Below are 19,843 nucleotides of genomic sequence, written 5' to 3'. Positions count from 1 at the left end.
TATTTTAAAATATTCATGTCCAAAAGTACCTATCCTACAAAGACCTCAGGATTGTTCATTAGACTTCTTTGTATCGTGGATCACTAACTGCCATTAAAAATCAAATTAAAAGGCGGCGCTTAAGAGCTGCCAAGGCTTGGTGAGTCCAGCGGGCACTAACAGCACAACGGGAGGTCACCGCGGTGTTTAGCAGCCGTCCAGCACAGAGGCCGGGATTGCAAAGGGCACATCGGCTTCAACCCCATGGTAAACAACTGGGTGGGAGCCTCTTCTATTTGTTCTCTGTTTCTCCCAATGGCTGCTCTGCGTACATGTGCTATACGGGCCTGAAAGTGATGGTTTTGTATAAAAGAAGGGTAGCACCACTGACACAACTGCCTAGGTCTTAAAAATACCACAGCTGTTTGCATCTTGTCAGCATAAGCGCCCCATCGGGCACCTTGGTCTGTACAGGGCTGCGTCAGCCGCCCCCCGGCCTCCACCTGAAGACCCCAGAAAGATTACCGAGCTTTGTAATAACTGCACGCGTGTAGACGTTCACTTCTTGTGACTCGGGGCACCGCTGCCTCCTTCTGCCTCAGTTTCCTCACACCACACCAACATCTGCCCCCCTTCCTCGGGGTGAGCTCGGCCTCCGGGCTGCGGCTCTCGGTGGCCGGTGGGAGTGAGCTCCGCTGCGGGGCTGAGGCTGGGGGCGGGGGCAGGCCGTGAGGGGAGATCCGGCCTGAGGGGCGGCCCGGCCGTGAGGGGAGGGCCGGGCTGAGGGGAGACCCGGGACTGGGGTGGGGGGGGTGGCCGTGAGCGCCGCCCGCCCGCAGAGGGCGCCGCGGTCCCGCCGCTGTGGCGGCTCATGGCGGCGCCGGGCCGGGCGAGGCTCTGGCCTGCCGGGGGAAGGGGAGGGGCGGCGGCGCGGCCGGGCGGGCGGGCGTTCCGGCCTTCTCCTCTCCCTCCCGTCTCCCCGCTGTGGGCCGGGCAGCCGCCGGTGTGGGTGTCGGGGGGCTGTGCCGCGCTCCCCCATCCGCGCGGGTCTGGGGGTGCTGCGGGGAGGGAGGTGGCTGAGGGCGCGGCGGGGCTCCCCCGACGCCCTCCGGAGGGTGGCGGCCGCCGTGCGCGGGAGCGTAACCCCCTCGCTGTCCGCAGGGTCTTCCGTGCGGCGAAACCGCCCTCCGGTGGTGGTGGTGGCGGCGGCGGCGCGGGGAGAGGTGCGCGGCGCCGGGCGGGCCCGGCCGGATCCCCGGAGCAGCAGCAGCCCTCGCCAGGTCGGTGCCTGCCCGCTCGGGTGCGTGTCTTCGCCTCCCCACACAGGCCCGCCCTGGTCTCCCGGGGCCGAGCCCCCTCCGTGCCGAGCACGCTTTTGCCATGTGCCCGGAACCAGAGAGCCACTGCCCTTTCTTAAAGCCATTCCTAATTATTATTCCTTTAATGTTGCCTTCCCGCTTCCCGTTTCTCCTCTGGTGACCGAGTGGGGTGCGGGGCGACGGGCCCGCCGGCGCTCCCCGGGGCTGCGAAGCCATGAGCCGGTGCTGCCGGGGGCGTCGGGCTCCGGTGCCTGCTCGGCTCTCCAAAGAAAGATGCTTCCTTGTGTTTGGGGTTTGGGTTTTTTTAATAAGCTAAGTTGGAAGTCTTCTACGAGAACTGGGCTCGGTTTCTAGGTATAATTTGGTCATGCTTTATCTTCAGCTCTGAATTCAGAGGCAGCACTCACATTGGGAGTGTGTAAAAATGTGGTTAGAGAATGGCTTGAGATGAAATACAATGACTGGGGTAGTACTGGGAAGTGTTTGAAGAAGCCCTGAATTACTCCTTAGTTTAGCTCCACTTTTTTTGTTTTGTTTTAGTTTTTTTCCCCAGGAGTAATTAAATTATGAATACTGTATAACTGAACATCCTTTTGGATTTCAATCTGTTATTAGCTGCTATTTAGAGAACTTGCAAATCTGCCAAACGCACATATCTGACATCTTTACACGTTACTAGCAGTGTCTTGTTATTTGACGTCCAAGGACATGCAGCAGCCAGAACGTGTGGATGTTCACAGCAGCTGGGCGGTTGGAGAGGCAGAGAATCTGTGGCAAGTCTCCCAAGTTCCAGGGAAAGCTTGCTTTTCCTCCTCTGCGCTGTGAAGCTGTTCTTAATGAAGTGGATTTCACTTTTAAACGATTGACTCTTTCTGTTTGCATGTTTTTACTCCAGAATAAAGGATTAAAATAAGAAAAAGAGTGTCCAAACAGGAATCTCAAGCTACTGATTCCTTATTACTAAATATCCTACACTAAAACAGTGTTATTTCTAGCTAGACAAACACTAAACCTTTTCAGAAAGATATGATGTCAAGGTTCCAAGTTAAGTGTTCTGTGAAAATAATACCTTTACTGTAATTTTCCCAGAAGATACTAACTAGTATTTGGGCAGTAATGTAAGAAAGAATATGAGGTTATAGGCAAGAAATAGTTATAGAAACATAAATCACCTTTTAATATTATTTTCTTTTTTCCTCATTGGCAACTTAGATACTATAGGATGAAAAGAAGTGTCATAGCAATCTCCTTATCCTGTTTTCAGGTGCAAAGCATTTAATGCAATAAAAGAAAAGGTTGGGTTTTTTTAAATGTTGAGGAAAAATTCAAATCTCTATGCAAGACTGTATATATTGGGGGAGGGAGCCATCTGTATTAGTCTAGCTCAAACACCATTATTCTTTTGAGCTGAAAATGTAGTCATGAAATACTTGAGTGTCAGGAGACATAGTTTATGTGGTGAAGGGTATATCCTAATATTGCACAGCCAGTCCAGGTGTGGAAATAACTGAAGCTCACTGACACCATTGCCTTTTGCCTTCCCAGCAATGGCAGGAGGAGTTCAGGCGTTGCGGCCGATACGTTTCATTGACGGCATCCAGTTGTTCTGGCTGCTGGTAGAATTGCTGGTTTTGGTGATCAGGCTCTTACTGGGACAGAGTATTTAGTTAGGGATTTAAGAAAAATAGCAATTACTGTAAGTTTAAAAATACAGTCACAAGAACTGGCAATACAAATGTTATTCTGCTGCGTAAATGTTAAGTAATAGCAACCCAGGAATATCCATATGCTTTAAATGTGTTAAGTGTGTTGTGTGGCAGGAGGCCAAAGCTCAAGTCTGCAGTCATCTGGGAAGTGTAAGTGGCCTGTCTGATTCCTACCACTTTTTTAAACTGTTTGGTTTTCCGTAATAGCTGCAGGGTTTTGGAGCGGGGTATAGCATTAGATCAGGTGGCTAAGTCTGAATTGCCTTGTTTAGACTTGCTACCGCATAGTCCTTGATCTTAGAACGGTTGAATGTGTGAGTCCAACTGCAGTTATAATGTTCATACATGGTTTTAAATACCACATTAAACCTAATTTTTCAGACATGGTTTTAAAATACCATGTTCAATTTTTTATTTATTTTTTTACATCTAACATATTTTGCTTGTCTTGAAATAGGCATTTTGGGATGAAGCTTAATAAAATGTATAAGGGCTTTGTTACAAAGTTTACAAATGCTTTGATGTTTCTCCCTTTTTAGTGGGTGGTAAAACTCAACAGCAGAGTACCAGAATGGGAAGGCTTACTTGAAACATTACTCACAACTTTTAACTTTAAAAATTATTTTCAAAGATGGCTATGAAGTCTGATATATTCAGTTTATACTGGTGAAGTTATCTAATAGGCTAAGGTAAATTCTCAGTGTATGAATACATGAGGTTTTTTTATCGTTTAATTGGTTTAGGTCCAATGATGACAGCTCTCTTGAGAAGCAGCCAGTTTCTACAGAAAACTTGTTCCAGCATTTAACGCCACAGATACCTCATGAAAAGAAAAAGCAGGTTTCTCAAATCCTAGCAAAGTGAGTCCTAACTTTACAGTGAATGATGCTCTATGAAAACAAACTTTGTGAAACTTCACCTGGATTCAGAAGTAGTTTGATGCATAAGGAGGGTGGCTCCAACCGGTAACCTTGCACCCAGGATATGTTGCCAGCCCTTCCAAGCCCTGGCCCCATGCGTGCAAAGTGAAGACCATCAAAAATCCCAGCTACAAACATCAGGCCTTTGGGGACTGTTGTCTGTGAGATAGTAAACAGCCTTATTCACTTCTAGAGGGATGCTCTTAGACCTCCGTATTATATCTGCTTGTTTTCTGAATTTGCTGTGTGTCTGAGATGTTCCAGATGGTCTTAGAAATTTTTACCATCTTTCCTGTTACTGGTTCTACATCTGGCTTTAAATACTGAACAGGTCAACCTACTAGTGGACTATTTCTTTTGTAGGTTTTTTTAAACAGTGCATTTGCTCTGGCTTTTTTCCTTAATAGCTAGTTAAGACTCCTCTATATGAGGAATTACTAACTTTTAGAGGACTTAAATTATCATCAGAACGAGTGGGAAATCAGTTAGTTTTTGTCAGCAGGAAGTTTCAAGGAATAGTAATGGATAATTCTGCATTTTTTTACAATTTTCTTCAATTTTGTAGTGGTTAGCCTTCTAAGTAAATATTAAAATTTCAAATAGGATGGATATTTCAGCAGAAACAAAAAATAACCAGAACTATTACAATTCGCTACAAGAAAATAATTTAAAAGCTCAAATTCAACCCTCCCTTGCTTTAAAATTTAAGCTACATTGTACTATTGCATTTCATTCTGGGGATTTTGGGGGCAGGAATACCTTACAGTTGCCTTCTGCCAGTTTCTTACACTTTCCATCTTTGCTCTGGAGTATTAAATAACGCAGGCTAGTTTGACACTATGTTGACTCTCTAGTTAGTCTGATGGTCTGTCTAGATCAAGTAGACCTTAGAGCTCTTCCAGAATCTGAGTCATAAGTGACTTCTTTTTCATAACATTATCCTGAAATTAGTTGTGTAGAAAGCAACGTTATGTTAATGTTTTGTAAGTGTGAGTAGAGTGTTCAGAGTCTGGGCTAGGATCATTAAAGAATGTACTGTTACTTTTTTGGCATAACGTTGAACATGAAAATCAGAGTTTTGGTCTTAAGTGCTAATAAATTGCTTGGTTTGCTTTACCCTGTAGCAGAGTGCTGGCACCTCATTGTAACTTGCAGTCTCTGCCTAACACAACCCCAGACTAAAATGCTATAGCAATATAAATCTGGAGTCTTGCGTATTTGTCAAGACCTAATAAATGCGATGGACCACAAAGTATTTTTCTTTCTTGGAAGTCTAACTTCTTTTCTATAAGCAATAAATATAAGCAAGCATTGTACGGTTAATGTCTTATTCACACTGGCTGTATTTGTTTCTTTGAATTTGGCAGGTTCGTTTATGAGATTGGAAATAACTGTGATATCAAGCATCCGTCTGGATGCAGAGGTCTTTTCACAGAGGATATTCAGCATTGGTAAACGGATTTGCGGATTTGCATGGGGTAAAAATGGAGGCAGAAATAAACTTCTGAAATTGAATCTCGGTCCAGGAATGATGGCTTCTCAGCTGTATACACATGCTTTCAATATCTCCCCAGTAGAGAATAGGAGATTGTGCATAAATGGAACACCATGGATTTGGCATCTCCTGGAAGAATGTGTCGAGAATGCGTGGGAGTATTGGAGTGTTGTCATAGGACTGATTTCCATTGTCTGTTTTCTGTTTGCTGCACTACCGTAAGTTTAAAGTCTTAAGCAGTCCTCAGATTCAAACATGAGTAATCTTGCCTGAAGCCTTTTTTCAAAAGCTGCCCTTTTTTTTTTTTTTTTATTTTATCTTGGATATGTTTCTCTATCTGCATAATACAGATATAATATGCCAGAGAAGCATGTTGTTCATGTTTGCAACAATATTTGGTGGTTGACAAATGAGCTTGATGTACTGTTCTGTTGTACTGACTTGACACTAATCTCTGCCACTTAGAGCAAATGAGAATAAATCACCTCTTCTCTCTTATCTTCTCTACCCTGAGATGTGTGTGCACACGCAGGCACACTTGCTGCAGAAGCTGGCTCAGTGTTTATTTAAACCACATGCTATGTCACCAGTACTGTTGTGCTGGCTCCTGCCAATGAAATTTGGATTGAGGAAAGGTCGGAAGCAGCACATGAGTTAGCGCTTCGGTAGTGCTAAATCAGATGCCGTTTGGTTCCTGGCACTGGGTTCAGGTTTCAGATGTGTAGGTAAGAGATGACAAAGGAAAAGTAGAAATGCTCCCAGCAGGTGCAAATGCCTGAAACAAAATGGAATTGACTCCAAAGTCTGGCCCTATAAGGGGGGTATAATTTACTGAACTAGTAAAAGGGCTATGGAAATCAAGCAAAATAAAACCACTTTTGGTAAGCTGTGGAGCTTGAGAAATATTACTTGAAATATTAGTTGAAAGGGGGCTTTACGTTAAAACTGTCATGTTAGTGAGCATGGAATTCATCAAAATATGTCTAATGGACTCACATTTGGGATTACTTCATAGTCCCCATTGTGAATCTGAATAACAGCTCTCCAATTTAGAGGCGTAAGTGTAGTTGTCAGCTCCTTTAGAAGCTTCATTCACTCTTAGCCCTTCCATGTTAAGGAACAGCGTTTTTCTTATTTCAGTATTTTAAAGGCTGGTATTTACAGCAGATGAATATAAAATGCTTACGGCATAGTTCTGGTGTCCAGAAAATGGTATTTCAGTGCAGGCCACAAAAAAGGAGCCCAGGCACGCAGTAATGAAGTTCTGATTTGAGTCTTTTGTTATGTTAGAGTAAGACATGGTGAGCTGTAGTGGTACTGAGCTCTTCTTCAGAAGGTAAGTGGAGTATTGCTGTCATAGGTCTCTTGTGGTTAGAGTTTTAATCTTTCTTTAGTCAGAATTTGAAAAATGTACTTCTGAGCTTATTAAACATTTTTTGCTTACACTGTTTTACAATTACTTCTGGAATTTGTGCCAGTCAAATTTACGTTGCCTGTCAGAATGGAAGAGTGGATCAAGCGCTGTCTTTGGGCTTTCTGCTGTGTTGGATAGCTGGAGATCTTACAAATTTCGTAGGCTGTTATTTAACAAATCAACTGCCAATTCAGGTAATCTGTCAATATTCCTACGTTTTGATTTGTGCTTTTCAAACTGTCTCTTTAAATTCTAGGATTCCTTAATATTGCACCGTAAAGTCCATACTGGGAAAGAAAATAGTTTCGTATTCTGTTCACTGATCTACCCTGTATAAAATAGGTCATAATTTCCCCAATATTTACATCAATACTGTTATGTGTTATAGGAACCATTTCATGCTTGTAATTAACAGTCAAAGAGACTTACTGGCTGTTACTCAGTGATGAATGAAGTGGGGAATTTTCATTTGAGCTTCACCTTCAAAGTGAGCTTGCAGAGCAAATGGGGTTGGAAGGAAGCTGTGGTGTTTAGCTTGTAGTAGATCAAGCTGTTTTGGGGCAGCTGCTCTTTAAAGTTCCTCTTGGGGTTTTTTTTGTTTTGTTTTAAGAAAACTGTTTATTAACAGGAAATACTAGTACAAAGCTATTAATGTCTGAATTGAAAACATATTTTCTTCATTAAGGGGAGGGTTTCTCCGAAAGGAACAGTCGTTTTCAGCAATACATTGTGTCTGAAACTTTCTTATCTGCGTTTTTTAAGAGAGCAAGAGGTGTGTGTCAGCCACCCGCAGAAGTTTTCACAAGCTGGAGATGGACCCAAGGGTGGACAGAGTTGTCTTTTACAACATAACGTATAGCACTAACAGTTCCATCTCCCCGTGATGACGAGGGAAAGAGAGAATGTCAGGTTTGTCTTAGTGAGGGAAGAGGCACTGAGTGAGATGAGTAGCTTCCGAAGTGCTGGGAAGCTAGGAGGAGCAGGCTTGAGCTTCTGGGCAGGAAGGATTGATCAGTCTGCCCAGGTAGGAGTTTGTGCTATGCATCCTGGAAAATGACCAGCTACTGCCATTGTGTCAGCAAGTCCCTGTTGCATAAGGTTTATGCTGCGTTTATCTGCAGTGGTCTGACTTGGTTTGTGCTAGAAATGCTTTTTCTTTTTCTTTTTTATTTTTTTTCTTTTTAGCAGTGCTTTGGTATTTGTCATTCACATTATCATTATGAAGCAAAATTCCCATCCAGTTAAGGTATTTTGAACTATTTGTATACTGAACAAGCAAATGTATCTTCTCTTTCAGATTGTCACTGCCATTTTTTATGTTAACATGGATATAATTATGATTTCACAATTTGTCTACTATAAGCTCAAGAATAAGAAGATGACAAAATGTAAGGTTTTTCAACAATTAAAATGTTCTCCGTAATGTGGCATGCTCTTTAGTTTTATATTTTCTACAGCTTTTAAATACCTTTTTTTTTTTTTTTTCAAAGGGATCAAAAAATAGAGCACACAAATTCTGGTTGAAGTTGTTAGGTTTATTGCTTCCAGTTTTCTTAGGCTCTTGTGAAAATCCTGCCCTTTCTTTTCTCTGCCTTTCTGCCTTTCTCTTTTTTTTTACCCACGTAATATCTGTAAGTATTTTCCATGTAGTAGTTTCAGTTTATATAGACATACAAAATGCAGTAGTTTTGTGGAATCTGGTTCCATATTTTAACTTACACCATGGTTTTACTGTCTACTTACAGCTATCTAAATATATGTGTAAGTTGAAAGCACGCATTATTTCTTTGTGTGGTTCGGTTAGTTTCCTCCATGTTGATTGAAACCGGACTTTATTTGCTTATAGCATAAAATATCTTGACATCTTCATGTGTTCTGTTTCAGTACATATAGTTAAAAAACATATTCAAGGGGAATTAAATTACTTGAGTTGGGCTTCATAAAATCCTGGCAGTAGTTGTAGTATTCAGCCTACCAATGGACTACTGTTTTGACTGAAATGGAAGACAGAAAGCTCTGTTCGCATTGTATCAAATCAAAAACATTAACTCATCAATCTAAAAAAAAAAAAGTATCAAAGGAAATCCATGGTGCGGCAGAGGTAACAAAAAGCTGAAGTAAACCAGATGCCTTCCCAGCGGACTAAATAGGGATAAAGCAGATTCATTCAATATGGAACTGATGATAAACCTGGAGATAGGTCAGTGCTGAAGATATTTCCTTCCTGCTGCCTACTCTTGAAAACAAACACGGGCTTTTGTCCGGTTTAGCTGCTGGTGCCTGTTTCAGCTCACGGGTTTGCAGAGCTGGGGAGGGAGGGGTGGTACTGTGCTGGAAGCTGTGACCCAAAGAGGGCTTTTGGGTACTCAGTTCTGGAGCAGCTACCCTCGACAAGTCGCCCAGTTTTCCATCTCAGAGCGCGGCCTGTGGAACAGCACTACGAAGTCTGTGTTATTTAGAGTGCAGGTCTTTAGGACAGGCTTACTAATGCTGTACAGCAGTTTGTTCCGCTGGTAACAGTGACTGCAGGACTTTACCAGCCTCTCGTAGATAGGGGAGATAACATAGCTCCGGAGTTCTGTGGGCTTGTCAGCCGTTTCCAAGTTGTCTTGTAGGTGTCTATGGAGACGTGCTAGGTGGAGTCTGTGTCTTTGAGTACTGGAGTCTTGGTAAGGCTCGGTATCTAGCTAACCACGGACATAGATGGCACGGCACTCAGATTACGTATTTGTCTTAAAGATATTTTTGTTAATATAAATTTCAAATATCCTTGCTTTTGCAGTTTTTAATCAAGATGTGTTGAAGGAAACTGTCACATTCTGTTCTATTTAGCAGCTTTCTGTTTACCAGCTGTTACTTAATAGTAAACTGTTAGGAGCTAATACAAGAGATGAACTGAGCATGAAACTTTTCTCTCTTGGTAGCAATGCCTGTTTAAGGGGGTCCCTCCTGTTCCTGCACTGCTCCCCTCTGTTGTGCTGTGTCTTTGTGCAAGAACTGTGATAGTGAGCAGGGGTGGGCACGGAGCCCAGAAGAAGGAGGTGGACTTCCATTGCTGCCAAGAAAAAGATACATGAAATTCTACCTTTAAATTCATATATTTATATTGCAAGCAAAAAGTAACTTTAAATCAACAGCAGATGTTATTTTTCAGCTAATTTGTTTTTATGTCATTCTAGGCAGCAAAAGCCTGAAGAATTGCTGTATAACCTGGATCATGGTGTGTATAGCACTGTGTGTTATTTTACTCTGTCAGCTGTTACTAAGAAGCCAAGACCAGAGTGCAGTAATTGAAAGAAGTAATGTAAGTTCTTACCTGCTGCCATTCCAAAAAAATCCCACCCAAAAGTGTCTTGAAAAGATTGCGTACACTGAGCTTTAAAGAAATTCAGATGTTGTTTATAACAATGATTTAGAAACCATAAAAGTGGCACTATGTGGATGTTTTAACTATGGACCATACATCCCAAAATAAAGAAGTTATAAAATCGCTTCTTTTAGCAGCTGCCTGTGTTTTGGGCTTATTCTGTCCCATGGGTCATTAGGATGTGCTGCTCTGCCAAAAAACATGTATACGTGTTGTGTTTCTGCTTGTGTAAATACTGTAGATGACCGTGTAGAGCCTACACAGTCACAAGTGAAATCAATAAAAGTGGAAAAATTACAATTGTACCTGCTGCTGCTGTCATTTCAGCAGGAAAGTACACAGGCTATTCTAGCAATTTTATGGCCTTCATACTAATGCCAGTAAAATAATTGTAATCCAGCAACATTGCCCAGCAGGGAAGCAGCTTATTTTCAAAACACAGCTAGAGTGAGAAAACTAGCAACTCTTAAACTGTGAAAAATGAGTATTTTGCTTTCTCCAGACAGGATGATTTTTTTTTTTTTTTTTTTTTTTTGTGGCCCTAGCTACAGTTCTTAGTTTTGGTTTGAATTATTGTGCCCAGGCTTTTTTAGCAGGAGGACTGGGTTGATATTAGTGTCGTATCCTAAAGCCTGGCACTAGTTTTGATCTCAGTCATGGCTATGACGCAGCAGTGTGCATTGTTGTGAGAGAAAGATTAAACCCTTTCTAGCCCTCTTTGGTCATTTGAAGAGCAGCACTGAACTGCTTTGAAAGGAGTTCTGTCCAGAAAATCAGCCAGTGGACTCTCAGTGTAGTCCTCTGAAACGCCTGAAAACATTCTTGCCAAAATATGTGTACCTTTCTTTTTTAGAACTCTCTTGATATGGTTGAAATGTCAGGCTTCATTTGTGGCTATGTATCCTGTGTGTTTTACTTGGGAAGTAGATTTCCTCAGCTGTATAAAAATGTAAGTAGGTTTTTGGCTAAGTAAACTTGTACAAAATACTCTCTGTTGCTTTAGATGTTGGATTCTCCCTAACGGTGAGCCCTCTTGAACTTGAAAGCCTACTTTGCTTTTGTGACAATCTAAAATGGTAAAGGAAAAAAAAAAGGGCTTTTTTTTCCCCATTCAGAGGAGGATGGTGAGAATTTTAGGAAAATTATGGTCTTCGATTGATGGAAGAGGATTGATTGGCTGGGGAAGATGAAGTGTTTACAGTTGGATTTATCAGATATGAGCAGAAACCTGCATTCTGTGATTGTTGTCACGAGCAAGTGATATCTCACCTTTTCTTTCTCCAAAATATTCTACCTTAAGCAACCAACCGTGGGATCAAAAGTTAGAATTAGAGCAAAATTAGTTTATAATTCTAGCACCTTTTCACAAAGATGCCATTACAGACTTTTTTTTTTTCCTCACAGCCTCTTCACTATCAGTATATTAAAAAAAACCCCAAACTTGGAACAACAAAAGATCTGAAAGTTTTACATTGTTAATTGTATAGGGGCTTTTTAATTGATTATGGAAATTAGTTCATTTCCAAGCCTGTTTATATTCCTCCTCTACCTTTTCCTTCACAGCTGGAATACCACAATATTTTCAAAAAGACTGATAGAACAACAGATTTTTTTTTTTAAGAACTAAATATCATTTGGAAGCAGATTATCCTTGCTGCTTTGCACTTATTTAAAAATTACATTAACTGGAGCTGCTTCTAAGAACTGTAGCAATTTCTGTAGTTTTTGGTGATATGTGCTGCAAGTACTAAGCTCGGAGTATTCAGAGCCCAGGAAGAGATGGACAAGAATGACTGAAAGTCTTTGGATGTGTTATAGTACAAAATGCTAAAATTACCTACAACTGCCTACTGTGATACATGTTTTAACATTTCTTTGTATTTGTAAAAACTTGTGTTTAGTTCCAAAGAAAATCAACAGAAGGCACCTCTTACCTGCTCTTTGCATTAGCCATGATGGGAAACTGTACATACGGACTGAGCCTTGTTTTAAAGATGCCAGCTACCAAATCCTTCCGGGCCCTCTACTTTTTACACCATCTTCCATGGCTCCTTGGCAGCTTTGGAGTTTTGTTTCTAGACGTTTTTGTATCCTTTTCCTGTTACAGCTAGAGTTTCTCAGGATAGGCTTGTTAATAAGTAGATCAGAAATTAAGTGGATTTTTTTTTAATTAAAAATTTGTTTTCTATGATTCTAACCTGATCATAAGATCTTCTTTCTGAACAGTAATTTGTATGCATTTTATAATATTTCACTATAAGAATAGTAAGTTTATAGAAAATACCTACATTAAAGCTGCATTGCACAGGTTAATTTATATCTTGTAAGCAATACGTAGTCTACTAAAAGTTGGGGGACGTTCACATTGTGCTGTTTTTCTTAGGTTTGCTGTCTGATAAATGTACCCCAAACAAACAAACCAAAACAAACCCCAAACCTGCTTGTTTTTAAATGCAAATATAGAATTTCAGCTTTGAGAATTTCGTTAAATTGGGTAAGTGCTATTGCAAGATTGCATTAAGTTCAGAGACAAACAATGAGGTTTTGGCAAACTTAGTTTCGGGAAAATAGCATTTAACAAAGCAATGCTGCAGCTTCCCTTAACTCTGTGATTCCGGGCAAAGGCAGATGCATTGAGACACTGAGTTCCTCTGAAAACCAGTGGCTGTGCTCCCAGAGCCGTGCTAAGGGCTAACCAACTACACTCTTATCTAGATTAGTGTGCCAGTGTCTTGAAAGTCCTGAGCATACTTAAAACACTGTAATTTTTTTTCTTTCTTCTTCTTATATTCAGGGGACGTACATGAGATGCCCACAGTATATTAGTCATTCTTAGTCATGCTCTCTCTAGACTGAGCATCAGCATTCTGTGATCAAGAAATTAAAAGCAAAATGTTTAGAGTAGTATGGTACTTTGGCTAGTGAATGGTAATGTCATGGTACTTGGTCTTACTGTAGGTTTATAGTCACCTGTCTTGTTACTATAGCTTGTATTTTCACTTAAAAGAGTATAAAGAGGAGATTTTCTGATTTTTCCCTGAAGTCAGAATTTTAGGTTTGTGCCTTGGTACTTAGCTCCATGAACTCAAGCTATAAAACAGGATAAAACGAAGAGTGATTTCAGGACCATGCTGAAGCATGTTGTGTTAATCCGTTCCATATTAAAAGGAAGTTCTTTACCAGATTTACCTGGAACAGTTCCAGAAGTTATGATTCCCAGGCATCATTCTTGTCTTTCTGATTAAAGTAATTTCATAAGCTGCTCCAATTAGACTAGCGATGGGACAGCTGACCCTGGCCCTTGGATGGGCTGTTAAATTACCCTGGCATTCCGAATAGCCATCTGTGCTTCGAGCATCTCCAGCCATGGTGATTTAAGTGGGTGGTTTAGTAAAACATTCTGTGATGTGGGAACAGAATACTTCGCTACAGCAGTGAGACTAAACTGTGGTTCCTGGCCCGTTTTGAAGTAAGTTGTAGTTTTATCTTGTCTGAGACAGCCCCGTTTCTTTGGCCTGAGCAGACTGCGGGGAGCAGGGCTGCTAGCCCACATGGCTGGTTTGAGCGCTCGGCCCTTTTCTTCCATGAACGGAGTAGTGACTCCTTTCTGCCACCCCCAGCTGGAAACATAAACCAGCCGATATTTATTTACCCAAAAACCCCTAGAACTTGATGACCCTTACAGTATGTTATGTGCGTATTTTGCAGATGCCTTTCTATGATGAACTCTGAAAAGGAACTTTTATATTGGCCGCAAACCTTCCCCCTCCCCGAGCCCTGCCCCAGGATTGCAGTGCCAGTGTGCACATGACATTCATTTCTGGGTCCTGTCTTGATTGGAGTCTGAATCCAATCTTGCTAATAGTCCTCCAGTTCAAATTATATTGAAAACAGATGCTTCCAAATCAGGTTGAGGAGCTTATAGGAATCTAGTCAAGTATATAGTGTTAGTTGAAAATGTATGAAGTATTTGTAATCAAGAGAAAACAAAAGCAGACCTCCTGCTTTGAGAAGCCCTGAAGGTAAGGAAGTCAATGCTTTTAAAAAGAGAGTTTCATTACTGTCTCTTGTCAAGCAAGAAAATAGAAAAAAAATCTAACAAACTGATACGTTATGTTAGACCAGAAAACTATGAATTGGATCACCTGGGTTTTGGAAAACAGAGGAGTTAAACCAAAAAGTCATAATTTCTGCGAGGGAGGTGTTTCATCACTGATGATTTGTGTAACAGTTTTGAGGTGTAGTTGCAGAAATTGCCTAATTCTACTAGACTTTATTCCTGATAGTGTCCGGGCTTTCATTAGGTGGGAAAATAAACTCTCATTTCTCAAGGTCCAAACCAGGATTAAGAGTTCACTTACTCTGTGTCTGCTGCAGTATTCTTTTGCTTCCACCTGACACGGCTGGCACTGACTATTTTTAGAAACAAATGGACTCCTGATCATAGCTGGAACAGCAGCTCCAGCGTTACTTAGTGCAGGATTACACCGGAGCTGTTTTGGCTTGGTTTAACAGGATAACACGGTCATCCTGTTCCCTTGGTGTCTCCAGTTAAAGTTATTTGGTTGCACAGTAAGCCAGTTATTTTCAATAAATAATGGAAGCGTCCAATTATTTGTAGAGTATGAATTGTCCTCCTTTTCATTTTAAGAGGAGTTTCATAGCACTACACATTCGAATTACAAATTGGACACGATTTTCTTTTGCAGGAAATGTTTCCTTCCAACTGGCGCTCTGCAGTAGGGGAAGGTGGTTGGAGTTTCTCGAGAAACCAGGCAGCCCAGGGTTTAAATGGGCTGATGGGGCGCCTTGAGGGTCAGACGCTAAGTCCAGATTTGTCTGGTTTAAGGTTCCATGGTGGGCCATAATAGAGCTTTATTTAATGTGCATGATTACTTCCTGTTTCATTTGTACACAAGGATGCAATACTACGTATTTTAAAATACTAAATCAGTTGACCAGTTCTGCCTTCAGACTTTTAGCAGCAGCCATCACTATGTTTCAAAGAGACTGAATCTAGTGCAAGTTTTTCCAGAAAACTTCGTCCTTTTCTGTGACTCTTCTACCCTCTTTCACCCTGCTTCCTTCCTCCCATGCTCTCACCAAAACCAAACAACTCTGCTGTGTGTTTAGTTCAGACAAAGCCCTTTACCAAGATTTTTGTCTTTTTTTTTTTTAATTTGACATCACCCTGTTGTCAGAGAACTGTGTTCAAATCCTCCACATGTAATTCTTTTCATTGTGTAGCCAGGTTGTTACTGGATAGCCAAAGTACATCCAGCAAGAGCCAAGCTGTTGTATGCAGACTCTTCTCTTGCACCTTTTGTGATCTGCAGGGCAACCGCTTGGAATCCATTATATACTTCTACAAAACATCACTCCTTGTAATTTAATTACCCTGTGCGAAGAATATAAGCCTGACCTGACAATTCAGCCAGGAGAGTTTCCCAGCCAAACATACAACTTCGCTGCCATCCCGTAAATACCTGCTTTTGTCTCAAAGCTATTTCGTTTTTTGAAATTGTCATTAAATTGCTTAATTTAATGAAAGAAATTCGATATGCTAGCTTGGTGGCTGCCATAAACTTTACTCTGAGAAGTCAGTTTGGTTGTCTCCTCCACTTTGGGCTGTCTGCATGCTTAGGTCTTAAAGTTTCCCCCAGAAAGTCAGACTTGAGCAGCAAGTTAGTTTCTATATTAAGTAGTCTTGGCAGTTTAGCATTTATTTAAAAAATACGACCAGCTGAGTACACACACTACAAAAACATATTCTGGAAACACTGTTTGATAAGCTCCACAGAACTTGTGTTTATACCTTCTTAAAAGCTCTGGTGCTATTGCCAGCTTGGTGGCTAAGAGTGATAATGCGCAGCGCTGCAGCCCGGGCTTGTCCCAAGCCCACAGTGTGATGGAAGTAAATTCCATTCCCAGTTCACAGGGTCTTTTTTCCACCAGTGCAACTATTAAGACTTGAGGAGGTGCTCAGCTGTGAGTACAGTAAGGCCCATAAAAAAGAAAAGAAAAAGGCAGGAAACTTAAGTGTTACCTATATATGCTATAAAATGAATTTGCTAAGCTCTCAGAAGGAAGCGTTCCCCACATAATACTACAGAAAGACTAGAAAAGGAGTGCTGGCCTGCTCTCTCTGAAGGAAATCCTGTCTAGTCTTTAGCTGAGGGCCCTCACAGGTGGGATGCTGGAGGGCTTTGGGAAGGTGGGATAATTCTTGGGGCTCTGCCTAAGATGTGGAGAGTTTCCTCTCCCTTCATCCAGGCCTCCCAGAAAGCTTTTTTTTTTTTTCCCCCTCTTCTTACTTTTATAAATAATTACATACATTAGCCTCAAACTTCTTGCACCCATCGTCCACCAGCCAAGTTATTTTAACTGATCCAAAGTGTTTCTGCTAGAATTCTGTATGTCAGATTGCTTCCCAGGGAAACTATTTCATTTTTAAAATGGGATTTTACATGTAGTAAATGGGATTTTAACAGTAGTGGTGACCCAGGTTCTGTCAAATCTGAACTCAGATGAGCATACATTGAAATTTGTACCATGTACCCGGGTGCACAGACGGCCACTTGTATCTACACCACGCGCCTTTACACGTGCTTTCCTACAGATCCTTATGTTGGAGGTCCCTACTTGTCCTCATCTACTTCACCTCCTTCCACCCATCTCGTGTCCTGAAAGCTTTCTTCATCAAAGTTGGATAGCAAGTCATGCTGGGTTTAGCATAGTCTGCTGCTGGAATCACGCTGTCTTTTAGAAAAAGAAAAAAAAAATAGTCCCCAAAATGAGTGAAAAAAGTCGAAGCCATAAACCCTGCTGTACAGAGTATGGCCGCTTTGCTGGCTGGCGTGCTTTGCCTCCGTGAAGACCTGCTGCTTTGCATTTCACGTCGTTTCTGTGCAGATTTACCGGGGCTGGCGGATCTTTATTCTGTAAGGTGCTGTGCAGATTTCCTGGAATAGAATAGAAAAGAATACATAAGGGAAGGGCATAGCTGGATAGGTTTGTGTGCTGTCTTTATATATTGAAGTGGTATCTCCACTGGAGAACAAAGTGGTTTGTATCAAGTTCAGTACTCAAGTATGAAACTCCTCGGCTATCTAGCAAAAATTCTGAAGAGTAAGAAATATCTCCTGTCCGTTCTAGATGCACAGCCCTGATTTTTTTATTTAAAGGCTATGTATGCTCAAAGTCAATAATTTTGTTTGAGAGCTGGAACCATCAAGGATGAGTCCATACTTGTTAGTATGTTAGTTAGTTGTTCAGATTAGCAGTATTTCCAGTGGTCTATTTTACAATAGAAATAAATAATTATGTCTAATTGTACAATTCTGTGTTGAAACCAGCATTAAATATTGAGTCATAGTGATGCCTGCATGTCAGTGCCTGTAAATACCAAACCAGCTAGAATTTTGCAGGAAATGAGAATTTTGTTTTCCGATCAGGCCCTGCTGATCTATTGCTAAGAAAAGTTTTTAATAACTTCTCCTCCTTACCAGCGTCTGCCCGCTGAGGCTGGAGTAGTACAGGGCAATGTGTTTGATTCCACGTTGTTCCTAGGTGAACCTTGTTCCCCTTCTGCTTCTAAGGAATTTCACACTTGGGACCTTTGCAAGCCTGAGGAAGAGATAGTAAAGGACATTTTCCTGTGTGTCTGAGCCGTGTAACCAAGGGGATCTGAAGTTTTGAGTTAGAATTTTTCCGTACGTTCTTTTTTCTAGTGTTGCAAGTAAAATATGATTAAACTTTTTGCCACAAAGAAATACTGAAAATGAGCATTAAGCAGGATTTGGAAAAGGTTATATGCTAACGGAGAAAATTCCACAGTTGGGATTAAATAAATGGATAATACTTACACTACAGTACAGGAATTAGATACAGCGAGTTTTAAGCTTTCCTCTGTGGACTCTGGTATTCAGAGTCTGTGCCAGAACTAAATGGATGGCTGCTTTTATTCTGTACACCTTATTTGGGGTTTAATTGAAAGCAAGTACTGCAATTGCTACCTCTGTATCCTAGTTAATCCCTTCCTTACCCCAAAACAACAGGTGACTCTGCAATTCCTCCTGTATCGTCAGCGCAAGGAAAGACAATCCGGTTTAGTGGCGCTGGAAGTGGAACCGTTGCTGGTGAGCGAGGAGCCTGCCTAGCGCCAGCCTGGATTCGGCTCCCGTTTTCACTGGCTTGTGTCCTTGGATGACTTTGACAAACAGTTAAGATGGCAGTTGCTTAGGGACCAAATTTATTACTTACTTTTTATTAATTTATTCTGCCATTTATTTGTCATTGCTTATTTGCAAATGACAAAATATTTAATATTTACTGTGTTGTTTCAGGATAGGTACAATATTTTTCCTGATACTTTTTTTTTTTCCCATTTTAGCTCTTTCTCCCCAAAGTGTGCTGTAGAAATGTTTGCCATAACGATACAGTGCGTATGATGGGATGACTCTTTATTTTTAGATGAACTCGTGCATCTAGTTAACAGTGGATGAGATTTACCCCCGTGCACCCAACCTGGGGTTCCAGACTGCTCAGTCCAGTTGCACTGTGTGTAAGATTTGGTCTTTTTTATTCGTACTCAATTTCACATGCATCAGAAGAAAAAAACAGCCTATAATTAAGTAACTTCAGTGCAGAGGATCCATTATTGATGCAAAATCTGAATCCTGGTTTAAGTTGGTGGGAGCCTCATTGCAGAGTGTCACTATGCATTTTATTTTTAAGAGTTAAAGCATTTATACATCAATTCCTTGTGTTCGAAGGAACATAGTTATTACATGTCATCATATACCCCATATAATGTTTTCCTACAACGTGCATTTTCTTGGCAAGCTTCTGGTTTAGATAAGTACCACAGGGGGAAAAAAAAATTAGAAGCTAAGGAGACTGTACCTTGCAATTGTGGATTTTTTGCAATACTGTGTGATGGTTGAAGAAAACTTTAATAAAGTTATCTCAAAGAATAAACTTCTTGTCAATATTTTATTGGATATATAATGATTTGCTCTTCAATAAGTTTGTGAACAAAAAGAGGTGCTTTCTTATAAAGCTCAATATGAGCATTTTATGCATCTGCGGGCTTATGAAGTTCATTCCCTTTGATAGCAGATGTTAAAGGGTAACGATATAAATTTTGTTTTTAAATAATAAAAACTAATAAATAATAAACTTATTTTTAAATAGCAAAAGAAACTAAATCGCTGCCAAAAGCACACATGAAAAATGAAGCATTTTTCTCTCTGAACTTCTACAGAACTTCACGTCCCTGATAAAACCCCGTGAAACAGGGCGGGTGCTTTTGGGGGGGGCGAGGGCAACCTCCTCCCTCCCGCTGCCTGTGGACATTCGCCCTCGCCTTCGCATGGCGATCCCCGCGCCGCGCGTTGCTTTGGGCAGTGCCGCGTCGGCGGAGTGAAAGGGATTTGCTGAGCGGAATCGTGAAAAGCCAAGTCCTGAAATGAGACGCTGAGGGGTGATGCACCACCTGCCCCGTAAGTCGGTGACTTGACTGGTGTGTACTGGGGGCCAACGTGTTTTCCCTGATCTCCGAAGCGAGTAGAGGGTATTCGAAGTTGACCTTTTCGGTACGTAAATTAAAACGCTATTCGTCGTACTCGCAGATTTATATGCT

General features: G+C 41.3%; 1 protein-coding gene across 1 annotated transcript; it reads left to right on the top strand.

Annotated features, from left to right (window-relative positions):
* Positions 1-851: 851 nt before the first annotated feature.
* Positions 852-19,179, top strand: LOC104634717 (lysosomal amino acid transporter 1 homolog; the record flags this gene model as incomplete). Its single annotated transcript, XM_075761677.1, has 9 exons — positions 852-1,279; positions 3,748-3,864; positions 5,292-5,375; positions 6,898-7,027; positions 8,131-8,221; positions 10,013-10,137; positions 11,054-11,149; positions 12,102-12,287; positions 18,258-19,179. Coding segments are annotated over 9 exons (1,359 nt in total), but the record flags the coding sequence as incomplete, so codon positions are not given.
* Between the last annotated feature and the right edge of the window lie 664 nt (positions 19,180-19,843).

Source organism: Balearica regulorum, chromosome 9 (assembly GCF_011004875.1).
Source record: "Balearica regulorum gibbericeps isolate bBalReg1 chromosome 9, bBalReg1.pri, whole genome shotgun sequence".
NCBI lineage: Eukaryota > Metazoa > Chordata > Aves > Gruiformes > Gruidae > Balearica > Balearica regulorum.
The sequence above is the reverse complement of the archived record's forward strand: the minus strand, read 5'-3'. Positions and strand labels throughout refer to the sequence as shown.